At 39.1% G+C, this 15,145-nt stretch overlaps 1 protein-coding gene across 1 annotated transcript; it reads right to left on the bottom strand.

Annotated features, from left to right (window-relative positions):
- Positions 1 to 802: 802 nt before the first annotated feature.
- zpld1a (zona pellucida-like domain containing 1a) lies at positions 803 to 7,745 on the bottom strand. The gene is made up of 11 exons (XM_026372691.1): positions 7,659 to 7,745; positions 6,985 to 7,098; positions 6,474 to 6,694; positions 5,600 to 5,781; positions 4,693 to 4,765; positions 4,257 to 4,354; positions 3,819 to 3,899; positions 3,563 to 3,734; positions 1,972 to 2,074; positions 1,595 to 1,624; positions 803 to 978 (listed from the first exon to the last, which is right to left on the bottom strand). Exons 2-11 carry the CDS (start codon positions 7,088 to 7,090, stop codon positions 803 to 805), a joined length of 1,242 nt encoding a protein of 413 aa, XP_026228476.1. The 5' UTR covers positions 7,091 to 7,098; positions 7,659 to 7,745.
- Positions 7,746 to 15,145: the final 7,400 nt, after the last annotated feature.

The following is a 15,145-nucleotide window of genomic DNA, read 5'->3' on the forward strand; positions in this document are numbered from 1 at the left end:
TCACCACTTCCTGTCGAACACAGAGAATACATTTGAACTTGTTCTGTTTTTTAGAAATATAAAACTGGGCAGGTTTTAATTACAAGTCAAATAAACACATATTTGCATTACGCACATCAACACGTTTTGGGAACATTTGCTGGGGGTACATGTAGAAAGTATGTTTTATGTTGCCACATTCCATAAAAGATTTGTGCATAAGTGCATGAATTACATAGTTCAAATAGCAGAACTAACCCATAAGATTATGATGTATTATAACAACATTAATAAATTAAAATATGTCCAATTATTAGATCAAAATAACATTTGAGAAATTAGATTTTCTATGAGCTATTAGCTCCTTTAGTCACTCAATCAGAGCTTCTAATGCGTCATTTTATATAATAGAATTTCTGTCATTATGTCAAGTTATACGTCTGTGCCTTTCCAATGAAGTGTTCTTATATATCAGCATCTAAGCAGGAAGTGCTTTAACCAGCAGACTATACTCTGTCACTGATCCTATACCCTGCAACTGACAGCTGAGGTATTGAATGAAGTTATGAGTGGCCCGGCTATGTGGATTAAAGCTGCACAACAAATAATCACATGCAGGCAGACATCTGGCTTTCCCTGTGGTTGAAACACAAACAAAATAGAAAATTCCTGCTACTACACTAATGCACATTGAACAGATGTGTTAACAGCCTAAATCAACACTTAGCTTCGATTCTCTACATGCACAAACATCTGCTGTTTTCCACTCGATCAACATGGTCGTTGCTAAGGAGTGTCTGCAGTGACACTGCTGTTCGGGCGCTCAGCTGAAGGCTGGATTGTGTGCTGCAGACAGGGTGCTGACAGGAGCACTCTTGCCTTTGAGGAGTGTGAGGGAGAAGATGAAGAAGCAAGCACTCATGACACCCAGGATGATCACGCCAGAGATGAGCACGCTCGTCACTGTGTTCATCTGAAATGCTGGAGCTTTCAGATGGGCTAAAGTAGCACAAGCACAGAGAAACAAAGTGAATCTGTTCATACTTCTACTACCTCTTCAACATGTGCACTTACATTCACCAGAAATACAAAACATAAAATGACAAAAGAACAAATGTACTGTCAAGTTGAGATAATCTAAGTTCCAGCAGTAGCAGAACAGCAGGAATCAAACAGCAATATTCAACAAAATGAAATCCATCATAACAGCAGAGACAGACATTTCTTCACTGACTGAGAGTGATGTCGACCAGAATCAGAGGAACTTAGCCACAAGACTTGCTGCATCAGGAGCAAAGGAAAGAAAACCTGCTCCTTTTCAGAAGTGCTCAAAACATGCACTCTTTGCTCAGGCTTCACTGAAATGCACTCCGCTGCTCTTGCTCTCTAACTCTAGCTGTGCGTTTTATTCAAGTCTTTTATATAGTGTTGTTTAGCAAAATAGCTAGTTGAGATTCAATTAGAAAAGCTCTTGATGTAAATGGGGTCATGCTCTGAACATCATATGATAATAATTTACTTTTTCCTTCAGTATGAAGGTTTTGACTATTTTAAGTGTCTCCCTTTAGTGTTAAGGTAACACACACGCAGTGTGAATGTGAAGGTGAAGGCTTACCTAGCTGAGAATTGTTGGCTGTTGTTTCATCTGTGAAGAAAGGGCAAAGGTCAGTGTGCACTTATTGGTTAACAGCAATACATAGTATTAATTACAGTAAACTTTACTGTCCTATGGCACGTTGTTTATTTCTCCCAGTACATAAGTCAACAGGGCGCCTTCAGGCTGTCTAGATAAGTTCTTACCATCAGTCCACATGTCTCTGTCAAACAATGAATCAGTGCATCATCAGAATAAAAGAATTGTAGAGTTTGATAAAACTAACACTGTGGTGTTGTACTGTCTTATTATGGATTGTGTTTCAGAACCTGGTAATGGATGTGGATAATGTCAGGAAGAGAAAAGAGAGAGAAGAAAAGAGTATTATCAAGCTTTACCGCTGCGAGTGATGATAGGCCCCGCAGTCAGGACGGCATTTCCAGATGCTGCATTTGATTCTTTTCCTTCTGAGACATCTCTCCTTTTTCTGCTCCCACAAATCTATGAAAGAGAGATATAGTGGCAGAAATGCCTCCGATGTGTACAGCATGCATTCATAAAACCCATGGTCTACATATTTTAGATGACCCAGCCTTTTTTCTCTTTATTGCCATATGAACTCTGAATGTTTTGACAAAGTGTCTCCTTCTTAATTGAATCATTATTTTCCAACACACTGATACATGTATGCCTTTCTAGTTTTCTGATTCATGAGTGATTTACATTAAATCATTTATCAATGAAAGGAGACAGCTAGAGATGAGAGAAGAGCATACTGGCTGACAATGAAGAGCCATAGCATGAATATTTGTTATATGAACTGCTCTGGTCTGAACATTTTTATGGATCTCAGGCCTCCGCTGCTGCACATCCATTACATACGTACCAATGTTCAAATGATTAATATATTTAAAACCTTATTACTTAATACCATATATGTATTAATATAAATACCTTAAAGTACGACCTAATGGTTTTGTTATATATATTTTATTAACTGTGCATTAGAGGATTTTTGTCTTACAATAATACTGAACAATATTTTTCAGAGCATTGAAATTAGGTTTGGCTTCAGCCGCCTCAGTTAAACAAATTGAGTGTGTGTTTAGTACATAATTCTCTTTTTCCCTGGAATATTCCATTGCTGGAACACAAAGTAGTCATTTATATTAACTCTGGAACCTACAGACTTGAGACCAGCTAAAAATTTGGCTAGAATTAGAAAATCTTAAAGAGTGTATTTTTGCATTAAACAAGCTCTCTGGATTTTGTCCACCCTTAGTTAAACTGAACCTGTTGTAAAAGAGGAAACATGAACCTACTATTAAATTTCAAGGACTTTCTATTTTCTATTTTTCTAAACTATTAAAATGCAAAAAGATGAATTTGTAATGTGGCTGATCAAGAAGGAGCTGTTTCCAATTTTACACCCTGTTGTGCAGTTTGATTTATAAAAATGTTTTATAGGGAAAGTATTTGTTTTTTTATATATAAATGCTTTTTAAACTTGAAATCTTACATACGTTTGGGAATTGTGCAGAGAGTTTAGTAACAGTGTGCCTGTGCCTTTGTGGCTCATGGTGCCGAATGTTTGAGTCTGTTTGCTTAGTGTGTAAATGAGGACACATCTGTCGATGTTCTAATCACAAATGATACATGAAGAGTGAAAATGGTCACAATGGACACATTTTTGAGACTCAATTCAAAAGACAAGAAAGTAAGTAGACCCAATTGTGTCTTGGCTGAGTGGAACATTTTGACATTTGAATTAAGTCATTAAAATCACTACACACACAGCAACACAGAGAAAGTGGCTGTTTGCCCAGAAAACATTTCCTTTAGAAATGTAGTGGAAGAGACATATGACGCTCACTGAATAAATTTACTTAGTTTCCATGTGACATTTGAATTCACTGGATCACATGCTTCCTTGAATAAAAGAGATCTGAGTGAGAAGCAACAGTTTGTCACGTGTGCAAATGGTCTTACTGGCATGAGCATCGGACAGTCATCTGCTCGACACAGCTTGGTGACACAGTGCAGGAAGACGGTGGACATCCTCTGGTTCTTGTGCTTTACGAAGCGGAACACTTCAAAGGCGAAGCGACCCATTTGGCTCTTCCCATTCTCAAACACAGTGGTCTGGGGGTCTTTTTCGCAGCTAGTGCCCGGGAAAGAAAATTTTAAATCATTGTTAGAGATAGAGAGCAAGAGAGAACAGAACAAAATCACAAATTTCAGTTACCTAAAGAAAAGATCATAGCGGAGGTCATCATTAGGGTTTCCAGAGGGCGTAGTGTAACAATAGTCCATCAGAACGTTCCATCTGTTCAATAGTAGGGATTAGTTCAGAGACTTGCAATGCAATGAAATACAATTTCCCCAACTTTTGTAAAATTCTTGTCCAAGGTCAAGGTTGCAACAGGTTTAAATTGAGTGGTGCAGAACTGTCTGCCCTGCTGTGGATCATCAAAAGGTGACAGTTTTCATACACCGTAATAGTTTTAAGACTATTCAGGTGTTGCTGTCTTACATTCAGGCTGCATTTTTCAAGAGTCAGTATTGAAGTCTTGCTTATTAAACTAAGAAATATCTGGATCTGGCAGCTTATAAATACACAGTAAAGTCGCTAAGGTCTCTGTGTGACTTTGTTAGACTGAATGTCCAGGTGTTGACAGAATACCTCCTGTCCAGGTTTGTGGCTTTTACTGCTGCAAACACTCGTGTCTTCAGGGTCAGTCCTGCCATGGGGATGGACAGCTGCTGAATGTACAATGAGTCCTGCACGCACACCACAGAAGCATTTGCAACACATTCGTCACATTTGCTGACTCCTTTTCTTTGACCTTGTCACGTCTTTCAATTCACAAATGAATCTAGTGGAAGCTCTGAACTGAACTGAGGGTAAACGAAACTGAATGGAAGAGTTTCTGGGCTTTTTCTGGGTGTCTTGCCCGTCTCATACGTTGATTATTCTCAGCAATCCTTCACAATTACAGATTGTAACATTAACTGCAAAGCCTCCTACGCTCTTTAACAAATCCTGACATAGTATCGCTCTGTTTCCAGTTGCTGTGCTGCAAAATAGCAGGAATTCAAAATGGACTCATGCAACTTACGTTGTAAAGCAGGAGATTCAGTGTACTCATGAAAGAACCATTGCTGTCCTTCACAGAAATTGCTGCTGCTGACCTTAAATTAAAGCAAAAAGAATCTCAGCTGCTGAAAACATTTCAGGCAATTTCAAAATTTTGAGTGATAGTCTATTTGTATGTATATTTTAATCTAAGGAGAAGTAAAATTACCTATCCTTCTAATGTTTGTAATAACAGTCTCACTTGGTTTTGTTGCGACTGTGCTGTGTTTATATGAGAGACATTGTCTTTTACTTTGTCTAAATGTATAATCTGCTGCTATTGTTCAGTATTTACACAATTTTTTTTTTTTTACATTTAGTAATTTGCATTTGAAATTTTATATACAGGAGGTGGACATGGTACCTCACTTAAACAACACACATAAAATATAATGAAATACAATGGCATTAAAAAAAAAAAAATCTATTCAGTGAAATTTTGTTGATACTGATTTCATGGTCCCTTTTAGCCCACATTGTGTTGGGATGCTGTACATGTTATATATTGTATATTTTCTGCATCTTTAGGGAAAAAAAAACTAAATATGCTGTACACTGAAATTGCATTAAATTATTTGTAAGGTACACACTCACATGCAAGATGCTGGCCTGGCTCATGAGCGAAGTGTTATATTGGTAAATTATTCAAATTCAACATTTCATAATTTCTAAACACTGTAGTTTTGTTCAGCTCTGCTGTAACACACTCTACTAAACTGTGCAATTATTTGTTGTACTGTACCTACACTAGCACGACATGTTGGACAGACCAGTGTTAGATATTAAGTGTTAATAGCACCAACATCAATTTTTTTTCATGTCATTTCATGACTTCTAGCACACCCACCACCAGAGCACTTTCAGAGCAAGTTAAAAGTGGAGTGACTTACGAGGCCAGCTGTGTGTTGTTGACCAGGTATTCCAGCGGGTAACTGCAGCTGAACTTATACAGCAGACCTGGCAGGTAGCTAATGATGGTGGGGGGATCCGGTGTGTCAATGTACCCTGATATGTTTCCAATCTGCACCAGTGACAGGTTTCCATAAGCGTTGGGTCCTTGAGCCGTGGAGACCTGCAGTGAACAACATCAGTGTGGGTAACCGACCACCATTATCTTACTGCGGGAAAAGGTGTAGATATCAACAGCCATGCCCCTGAGTTTACTAATTCACTAATCCCCACCTCAGTCTCCCATTATCTGAGAACAGACCCTTCAGGAATGGCAAAACATGGCCATTGTGTGAACCATTACAGTTCAGACAGACAGTTCACTTGGCAAAGCGCTCTTTATGCTGTTTTAAGAATTGTTTTTCTCTCATCATGATGACAGGGCCTCTGGGATGTTACTGTGGCCCCTTCAATAAGATGGAACAGAAGGGTGGTGGACTTCATTCTCAGGATAAATACAACATGGATGCTGTGACAGAGACGGCTGGCTGAAAGAATAGAAGTGACTTTCTTCAAACTGCTAGGGGGCTTTTTGCTATTTTGAAAGTTTTTGGCTTTAGTTTGTGTTTCAGTTTGCTCTGCCTGTGTTGGTTTGCATGCAAAAAGTTCTAGAGTCATCTAAGACCTCTTTATTTGGTGACAAGAGCTTTAGCAGAAAGTGTCAGCAATGCTGTCTCATTCCTTCTTGATGTTATGATATTTACTATATTTATTACCTGCCCACTGTTAAACCACCAAATCCTAGTCCATCATGCAACATCAGTGATGCTGTAAGCTCTGTAACACAATCATTTCTACTCTCCATGTTCTTCTTACCACTAATGAATTGCCACAGGACTCCAGTGCCGCCAGACTGATACTAAAAATCACAACAGTTGGAAAGGTGTTGTTATTAATGAATCCACGGCAGTGGGCGTCTCCGTGGCGACCATTGAGGGCCAGGTCAGTGTCAGTGTAGCCAGAGAAGAGGACAGGGCAGAAGTTGACTTTGAGGGTAATAGTCTGCACCCCACAGTACACGCTGATGTCCCTCTCAGCTGCAAGACACGCAGATGCACATCAAAATGTGTCCTAGCGTAATTTAAGTAATAAACTGAAATAATTTGTTAGTAGATAAGTTAAATTAGACAAGTCCAGTGCTGTTCTGGGATTACGGTCCATATGTTAACATTTCTTCAAATCACACTGGGTTATGACCTAGTATGTATTATACTCTTTGGGACATGTACTTAGCTTCCTTTAAAAATATTTTCATACCTCATTTCTATCAAGTAATGACAAACAAAACATGTGAATCTGTGTCATTGACAGTTGTCATTCTCCTCACCAGGGAAGCGACTGTGAAAGTTGGTGTCACAGTTGTATCCATTGAACTGACCTCCAGTCGATAAGGCTTTACTAAACAGTAAAATAATTAACAATAAATGTTCCATTTCAGCACCTGAAACAGAGCCAGAATTCAACATCAGAAATGCAGTCTAACGCAGCCCCTCTGTCACTTCAGACAAATCTTTAAAGAGGGAAAAAATCTTAAAATCCATCATATATTTAGTTATTAATGCTTAGAAAAATCCAGGTTATTCTCTTGCAAGTTTCTTAATGTCAGAGATTTTCCCCAGTGATTTCAGTTTTCTGGCAACAGTGTTGACTTCTGAGGAGCTTTACTAAAACTGTCAAACAGAATCAAAGCAGACAAATGTCACATTGAATTACCTTTGCACACCAGCACTTTTGGCATCAAACTTATAAGAAATTATACTGGATAATGGGCTGATAACTACGGTCATTTATGTATAATAGCTTATCTCTGTGTGCTCGACTCATTATCTTGTGAAACCCTCTTATCACACAGTTACTGTCAATCACAGACACGCCAAGTCTGAACTAAATTAAATAAGCAACAGCAAGTTTGTAGTTGTAGTGTAGTTTGTAGCATACCTAGCTCCGGCTCCTAGAGGTTAAAAGCCATACTATTGCCCTACAACAAGCAGAAACACTCACCCTAGTCCTGAAAGCCAGCAAGTCAGCGGTTCTCCATAAGCTTGGGACAGACGATGGAATGGTCCACACAGCATCCCTACCTGACGACTGAAAACAGAACTCAGGAACGGAGGGGAAAAAAGGGACTGTACACATAAGAGATTCATTATTTGAACATGTCAACAAAAAAGGGCTGTCCAGAGTGAACATGGGAAAGTCCATCAAATCTGAATGTGTTATACAAATCCTTTCACGGCTGCAGAAATATGAGCAGGTTTTGAAGTTTCCCACTCATATCCTTTCGGCCCAATCTGGCTCTGTCACTGCTCACAAATGGTTTGACGCTGCATGAGGTCCAGCAGTAGTGGGGGGGAGAATTATCTTTTCATCGCTCACCTCACCCTGGCGTGCTGACTGAGCCGTTCCTTTCTGCCTGAGTCGACCAGGGACTGCAAAGCCCACCAAACCTTGGTCCGTGGAATCCACACTTTTCATGCTTTGTGTGCAGCAGTCCTCAGTCAGCACAGCAGCAGGCAATCTGCCTGGTGGAGCTGCAAACCGCTGCCTGCCACTTTCTACCCGATTCTCAAACTTGGATTCCTGGCCGCAGGACTCCAACCACATAAAGACAGCAAAGCAAAAGAAAGCAAAGTTTGTGGAGTTTTAGGGGATTATCCTGTTCTCACTGTCCCATCTTCCATATGGACAGCAGTATATGTGACGGGTTTTCCACAGCGTGACCCAGACATACAGGGATCCTATGACTATGGAATATGAGATGGAAAGGACATTGCAGTGGTAGTTTTGAGCAAACTTCTCACTTTAGGTCCCGTAGAAAACAAAGAAGGCAGTTTTCTGTTTTCTGACCAAGATCGTTTCACCCTACCTTGGATTACATCTTGTGGGGAAATATTTAACAACGCATTTAGTAATTTACCTGAGTCAATCAGAATTAATCAGGTGTAATCAACCCTTACCTTTTTTTTTTTATCTCACTGAGAATAGTCATCTATTGTGTTTTCATCAGTTCTTTAAAGCTTCAGCAGTCACTATAATTTAATATAGAATCCAGTGGTAAATTATCATTCGTGCTCCCTCTGTTTTTCAAGTTATTTCTGTGTAAAACACCTTGTCGAAGCTGTTGATCCTAACAACTGGTCAGCGGCTCACAGCAGCTTAAGACATGCAGGTGTTCCTTCATTGCTCTGATATCCACTTGGGTAGCTTTTAGAAAATTGACCAGGGTAAGTTGGAGAAAGGCAATGTCTTATATTGTAATACTCTGTTAATCCATGTAAATTATGAGCCTAATTACAAGCATTTTGGCCAAAACCTAGAGATAGTTTTTTACTTCAGTGCAAACTGATCTAGAGTTCCCCAGCATCTCAATTATCCAGAACCTAATTCATCACTCTATATTCCTGAGACTTAAATCACTTGTTCTTATCACGTGGACAACATCTTAAGCCATACAACATGGAAGCCATAGATGCTCAAGACACCATTTTGGAACATTTTTTTTTTTAATTGACATTGTCACTCAGCTCTACTCTCAGCAAGAGTACAATTTTGTCTTGGGACAAAATATATAATTTCAAGGTTTAGACTTCAACTCTTTTGTTTGTTTGTTTTCATTTTTTACAGCAATAAGTACATATGTGTACGGCAAAGTCAAAATAATGCAGACACTAAGGACTAAACTTAAAGCAACTACATTAATGGTAAAAGGCATCACCAAAGGTTTTATCACAATCATTACTATTACTATACAGTGTATAACTTTTTGTGTAGTCTCATTATGAAGGAAACACTAATCTTATTCTAAGAATTCAGATAAGTGGCCACGCAAACTTAATTTATTAAATCTTATGAAGTGAAAATCATTACTGCACAAATTCTTCAATCAAAAGAAAGCTGATATCTGAATTTTAATAAAAAAATAAAAAATTACTTACTTAGGCAGCATTTGCTGTGGCTGGAATGGTTGCATGTGTTCATTTTGTGAAGGATTATTGACAGAATGAAGTCATGCAAATTGCATGCTTTTGGTGGGCTGTGGGATATATAGACCTTTATTTTATTGCTGATGGTGCATTCTATATTTAATTTACTAAGTGCATTTGTATATGTTGACAAGCCAACACCATTATCTACAAGCTGTTGTCATTGTGTTCAGAAACAGAGACTGTTAAAGTCTGTATGTATTCATTCATTCCTGGTTTGCCATATGGTTAAAGTCGATTAATGACATCTAACAAGTGGAATTGAGAAAGCATTTGCCTGTAAAAATGCACTGTAGAATGAAGAAAGCTATTTTCAATTTCTTTACTATTAAACTGACATGTCACATATCACAAAGATGATTTTAATTCTCCTGATGTTGAGTGTCTTGTCTTTACAGTAAATCTGTAAAACAGATCAAAATCTGGTCTCTAAAAGGACTCGACGACTCAAAAACATTGACATGTATTGAATACATAACCATACCACACATGAGAAAATGTAATATTTTGCACTTCTGTTATTACATTTGTACAACAAACAAACCCACACAATAGACAAGTTGTGTTCCGACTGAAGATGATAAATTGCTTTGTACAAGGCAGCGAGAGTATTTAAAGATGGAAGCAGAGAAGCAACAATCAGCTCTTTGGTGAGAACAGTGTTGTTTTATTGAATGAGTTACTGTGATTCCCATTATCTTAAGTAACGCTTTGTACCTAGATAGATCTAGAGATTCTTGGTTCCTTTTTTCATATTTTAGCTAAGTAGCATATTTATGGTGCATTTCTTAATATGTTTAACTCTTCTTTGCCCATTTCCAATTAAAAAACATTTATCATGATACCATTATTGATGGTAGCTGAATGCAGGTGAGACAGATTGTCTAGGATGGCACTGATCTTGTCCACCATCTATCTCTCTGCCACGGCCTCCAGGCTGTCCAGTCCTACAGACTTTGCCTTTTTGATCAGATTGTTCAGATTGATTCCCTCAACAAACTTGTCATCTGTCCAGCACACATGAACATGGATTTATCTGAGCTTAAAGCAGTTGTTGTTCCACTACTCAAATAAGTTCTCTATTAGGTGTCTATATCCCTTATCTTTAGTGATACATCCATTGATTGAGGAGATGTAAAGGAGAACTTGTGAAGGTGGCAGGATCCTGAGTTGTAGTGAATGTCTGACCTGTACAGTGTAACCAGGAATGGTGCCAGTACAGTCTCTTGAGGAGCATTTGGTTGTGAATACTACAATTGTTATTCTTGTGTGCTTTTGTTTTGTTTTTATGCTACTGTACTGTCCTTCTAAATCAGAGTTGGCTGGGACATCTCCAACCAAAGGATCTGCTACTTGAGTTTCTATCAATGTAAGTCTTATATGATCCTTAGTCATGCATACTCTACCATCTTAAGACCAAAACAATCTAAACATCCCATAAATTGTTATAATCCTACATTTCCATTCTATTAGTCATAATAGAAAAGCTCTCTCCGACCCATAGTCAGCAGTTTTAACCTGGTAACGTACAACATTGTCAAATACCTAGTCACATGTATTAGCACATTCACAACTCAGAGGATTTTATAGTGAAGGTCGGGGACCTGAAATTGGATACTGATGAAACCACTGTATCCTTTGATCTCACTTCTCTCTTCACCAGCATCCCCACTACAGATGACTTAACATCCATGAAGAAAAGACTGGAAGAAGGCAACTTCCTCAGCACCAGAAGCAACCTCAGTCCAGACCAGATCTGTTTGCTCCTGGACCTGTGCCTCAACACCACATACTTCACGTACAGAGGTAACTTCTACAAACAGAGACACGGCTGGTCCATGGGTTCCCCAGTGTCAGTCATTGTAGCAAACCTATACATGGAAGTATTGTCATTCCCACAGATGACCCACTGGTTCAGATATGTGGATGACACCTGGGTGAAGATTAAGATCTAGGAGGTACAGGCTTTAACATCCCAAATTAACTTAGTGGACACCAACATCAGTTTCACTAGAGAGGACACCAAAGACAACCATTTGGCCTTCCTGGACTGTGCGGCCATCATTGAGGCAGGCGGCAGACTGGAAATAGAGGTTTACAGGAAACCCACCCACACTGACCAGTACCTGTTGTTAGACTCACGTCACCCACTACAACACAAATTAGGAGTCATCAGGGCTCTGAACCATAGAGCTCAAAACGTCCCCACCTCTGCAGAAGCCCAAAAGAAGGAAGACAGGCATCTGAAGACAGCTCTCAAGACCTGTGGATACCCCAAGTGGGCCTTCAACAAGGCAGCAACCTGTTCCAGAAAAAGAACAAGGGAATAGTAGTAATAACTTTTTTCTCTCTTTAGTGGGAGTTGTGACATTGCAGACTGGCACCGGACTTCTGATTGTCATCCTGCAAATTACAGGGTGAGCTTGAATTTACTTTCTCTTAGACAAACCTTTGCTATATGTACATCTCCAGACATTGCCTGCTCTAACTGCCTAACTTGAATGAACTTAGCTGTTTGTGTAGGTTACTGAGCTTATTTGCAGAAATTAGCTTGCTTGCTTGCTAAGGAAAAATACAAAACTTAACTAATGAACAATCATTACTTCCTTGCTCCAGTCCATCAAGTGTAATCTCACTCATCTTTACTGAGAGTAATGTAGTTTAATAGAAAGGAGCAGGAGTTTAAAACAAAGTTTAGACAAGAAAAGCATTTAGCCTATAATACCTTTGACAGCTAGATGATGAGAAAAGCAGGATGTTGTAATTTCAACTATGTAACTAACTTTTGATGGCGTTTTAAATGAACTGTAAAACAGACCTACAGTTCCTACAGTTCTAAAATATTATCTTCACACGACTCTGGTTTATTGTACACTGTATACTACATTATAAAACATTCAGTCAGGATGTCCTAGAGATTATGTAATACCTTTAAAAAATATTTTTTACAGAATAGTGGATAAGGTAGCATGTTTGTCTGATACCATAACTTAATGTAGCCCAAACGTGTCTGCTGCTACCAGAGAATCTCTATGATCCTGCTCTTTGTAACTCAGCATGTACAGGGCATTATTTTTCTTCCAAACTTTAGTCATGGTTCTTAAACATCCCAGACGCGTCTTCAAAGAGACAGGAAGTCAGAATCTCCACTTTAAAACCAATAATTTTTTAGATGGTCTGTCCTCCTTCAAACTTGCTGCTCAGTATGATCCACATTGTTTTTCAGCATGAAAATGTACAGGTGCATTTTGGGGACTCCAGGAACCTGTTTTTAAGACCCAAAAAGGGTCCGCCTACTGAAAAAGAAGAATGATCAAAATGCACAAACCCATAAGAGAGACACTGATTTAAGACAGGATTGTTATTTTGCAACTGTGTTTCACATTAAATATTTCATTTTCCAAAATACCAAAAGTCGTCAACTTTTATATAGTAGTGACTATATTTTAATAAGCACCGTGCAATAAAACGTTCTCTGCCTAGTGTTTTGGACCTCTGCTCTGCCCTACTCAGACCTAGCCCTCAGATATCTTTGAACAAACTATACCCCAGGACTCGACCCTAGACTGGACCAACGGGCCTTCTCCTGCCAGCTGAGTTGTCACCGCCATGAAGAGAATGCTGATCGACGTCAGCCATTATGTTATGTAGAATTCCAGACAACAGAACCAACCTGACATCCGCCAACCTGTCATTTCTCAGAAAGCTTCACCCTAAGTCTACTTCACTCACTCAGTTCATTCCTGCAAAGCGTGACTCTCCTCTCCAGATCCTGATCGCCAACCACTCACCTAGGCAGATCCAGATCTTCCTTATTTTTTTATTGACTATTCTTACAATAAACTTACTTATCTTTTCATATTAGTGACTGTCTTTTTAATCAGATCCACTAAATGTTGTTGATTTTTTTTGTGTATCAAAATAAACAAGGCAATAAACTGTCAACAACTGTCCTTCTTAGTTTTAGTTGTATAAGCATTTTTTAGACTTTTTTATGTGCCTATACTGAGATATACTGTGGGTTGTTGTTATTATGATGCAGACATAAGGTTGTTATTGATCTTGATTAACATAACTTCTCTATAATTATATATTTGTGACCCCAGGAAGAGTAATTAGAAGAACTACCTAGGTACTACACTATTACAGTTCAGAGAGGTTGAAGTGCTTTCGGTTTGACCAAGTACATTGCATCCAGAGCCATATTCACAGCACTTAACTTTTTCCATTTGTTATGTTACAGCCTAATTCCAAAATTGATTAAATTCATTATGTTCCTCAAAATTCTACAAACAACACCCCATAATGGCAAGGAGAACTACATTTGTTTTCTTGATGGGGAGCATCAGTGTACAGTTATTTTTAGATCTCTCCAGAGATGTTTAGTTGGGTTCAAGTCTGGGCTGTGGCTGGCCCACTCAAGGACATTCCCAGAGCTGTCCTGTAGCCACTCCTTTGTTATCTTGGCATCTTGGCTGTGTGGTTAGGGTCGTTGTTCTGTTGAAAGATGAACCATCCTCCCAGTCTGAGGTCCAGACTGCTCTAGAACAGGTTTTTATCAAAGATGTCTCTATACATTGCTGCATTCATCTTTCTCTCAATCCTGACTAGTCTCCCAGTTCCTGCCGCTGAAAAACATGCTGTGCAGTGGTATTAGCCAGGTGCTGAGGGGTGGTATCCTCCAGACATGAAGTGTTAATCTTTGTTTAATCAGACCAAAACATTTAGTTTCTAATGGTCTGAGAGTCCTTCAGGTGCTGTTTGGCAAACACAGAGAAACGCTGGAGCTCTTTCAGAGTGAGCATCAAGTTCTTGGTCACCTCCCTGACTAAGGCCGTTATCTCTCGATTGCTCAGTATGGCCGGGCAGCCCACTCTAGGAATAGTCCTGGTGGTTTCCAACTTCTTCCATTTACGGACAATGGAGGCCACTGTGCTCATTAGGACCTTCAATACTGCAGAAAATTTTCTGCACCCTTCCCCACATCTGTGCCTCGATACAATTCTGTATGGAGGCAATAAGGTCCTACAATAAGGTCTCAAAAGACACAAGTCATTCTGCTTTTCAAACCTGAGGTATGTGGTTCAGACTGTGATAAAACCAGTGATGATCTGTCTCAACAGAATAAAAAAGATCTGAGGATCCTTTATCCTGAGTGAAATCAATCTAGACTGGGTGCCGTCACGTTGAGCTCTCTTTAGTAGTTTGAGTGGCACACAAATAATCTTGCGTCTTTGACAAAATGAAAAGGCCAAGTCTCTCAGCTTTTGTTGGCTAAAATGTCATCGCTTGGCATGCATACAAGTAGCAAAGTCTTTGCATCATTCTCAGTATCCCTCAGAGAGTATCCCGCTATAAATGTGTCCTCTCTGTTGACATAGCCATTATCTATGACATATACAGAGGAGGATGTGTTCACTGCCTGAGCAATATAGAGTTCGCACAGAAGCATAATCTGACATGTCAGAATACATTGTCTATCTAAATATTTTCTTTTTATAATGT

Source organism: Anabas testudineus, chromosome 14 (genome assembly GCF_900324465.2).
Source record: "Anabas testudineus chromosome 14, fAnaTes1.2, whole genome shotgun sequence".
Lineage (NCBI taxonomy): Eukaryota > Metazoa > Chordata > Actinopteri > Anabantiformes > Anabantidae > Anabas > Anabas testudineus.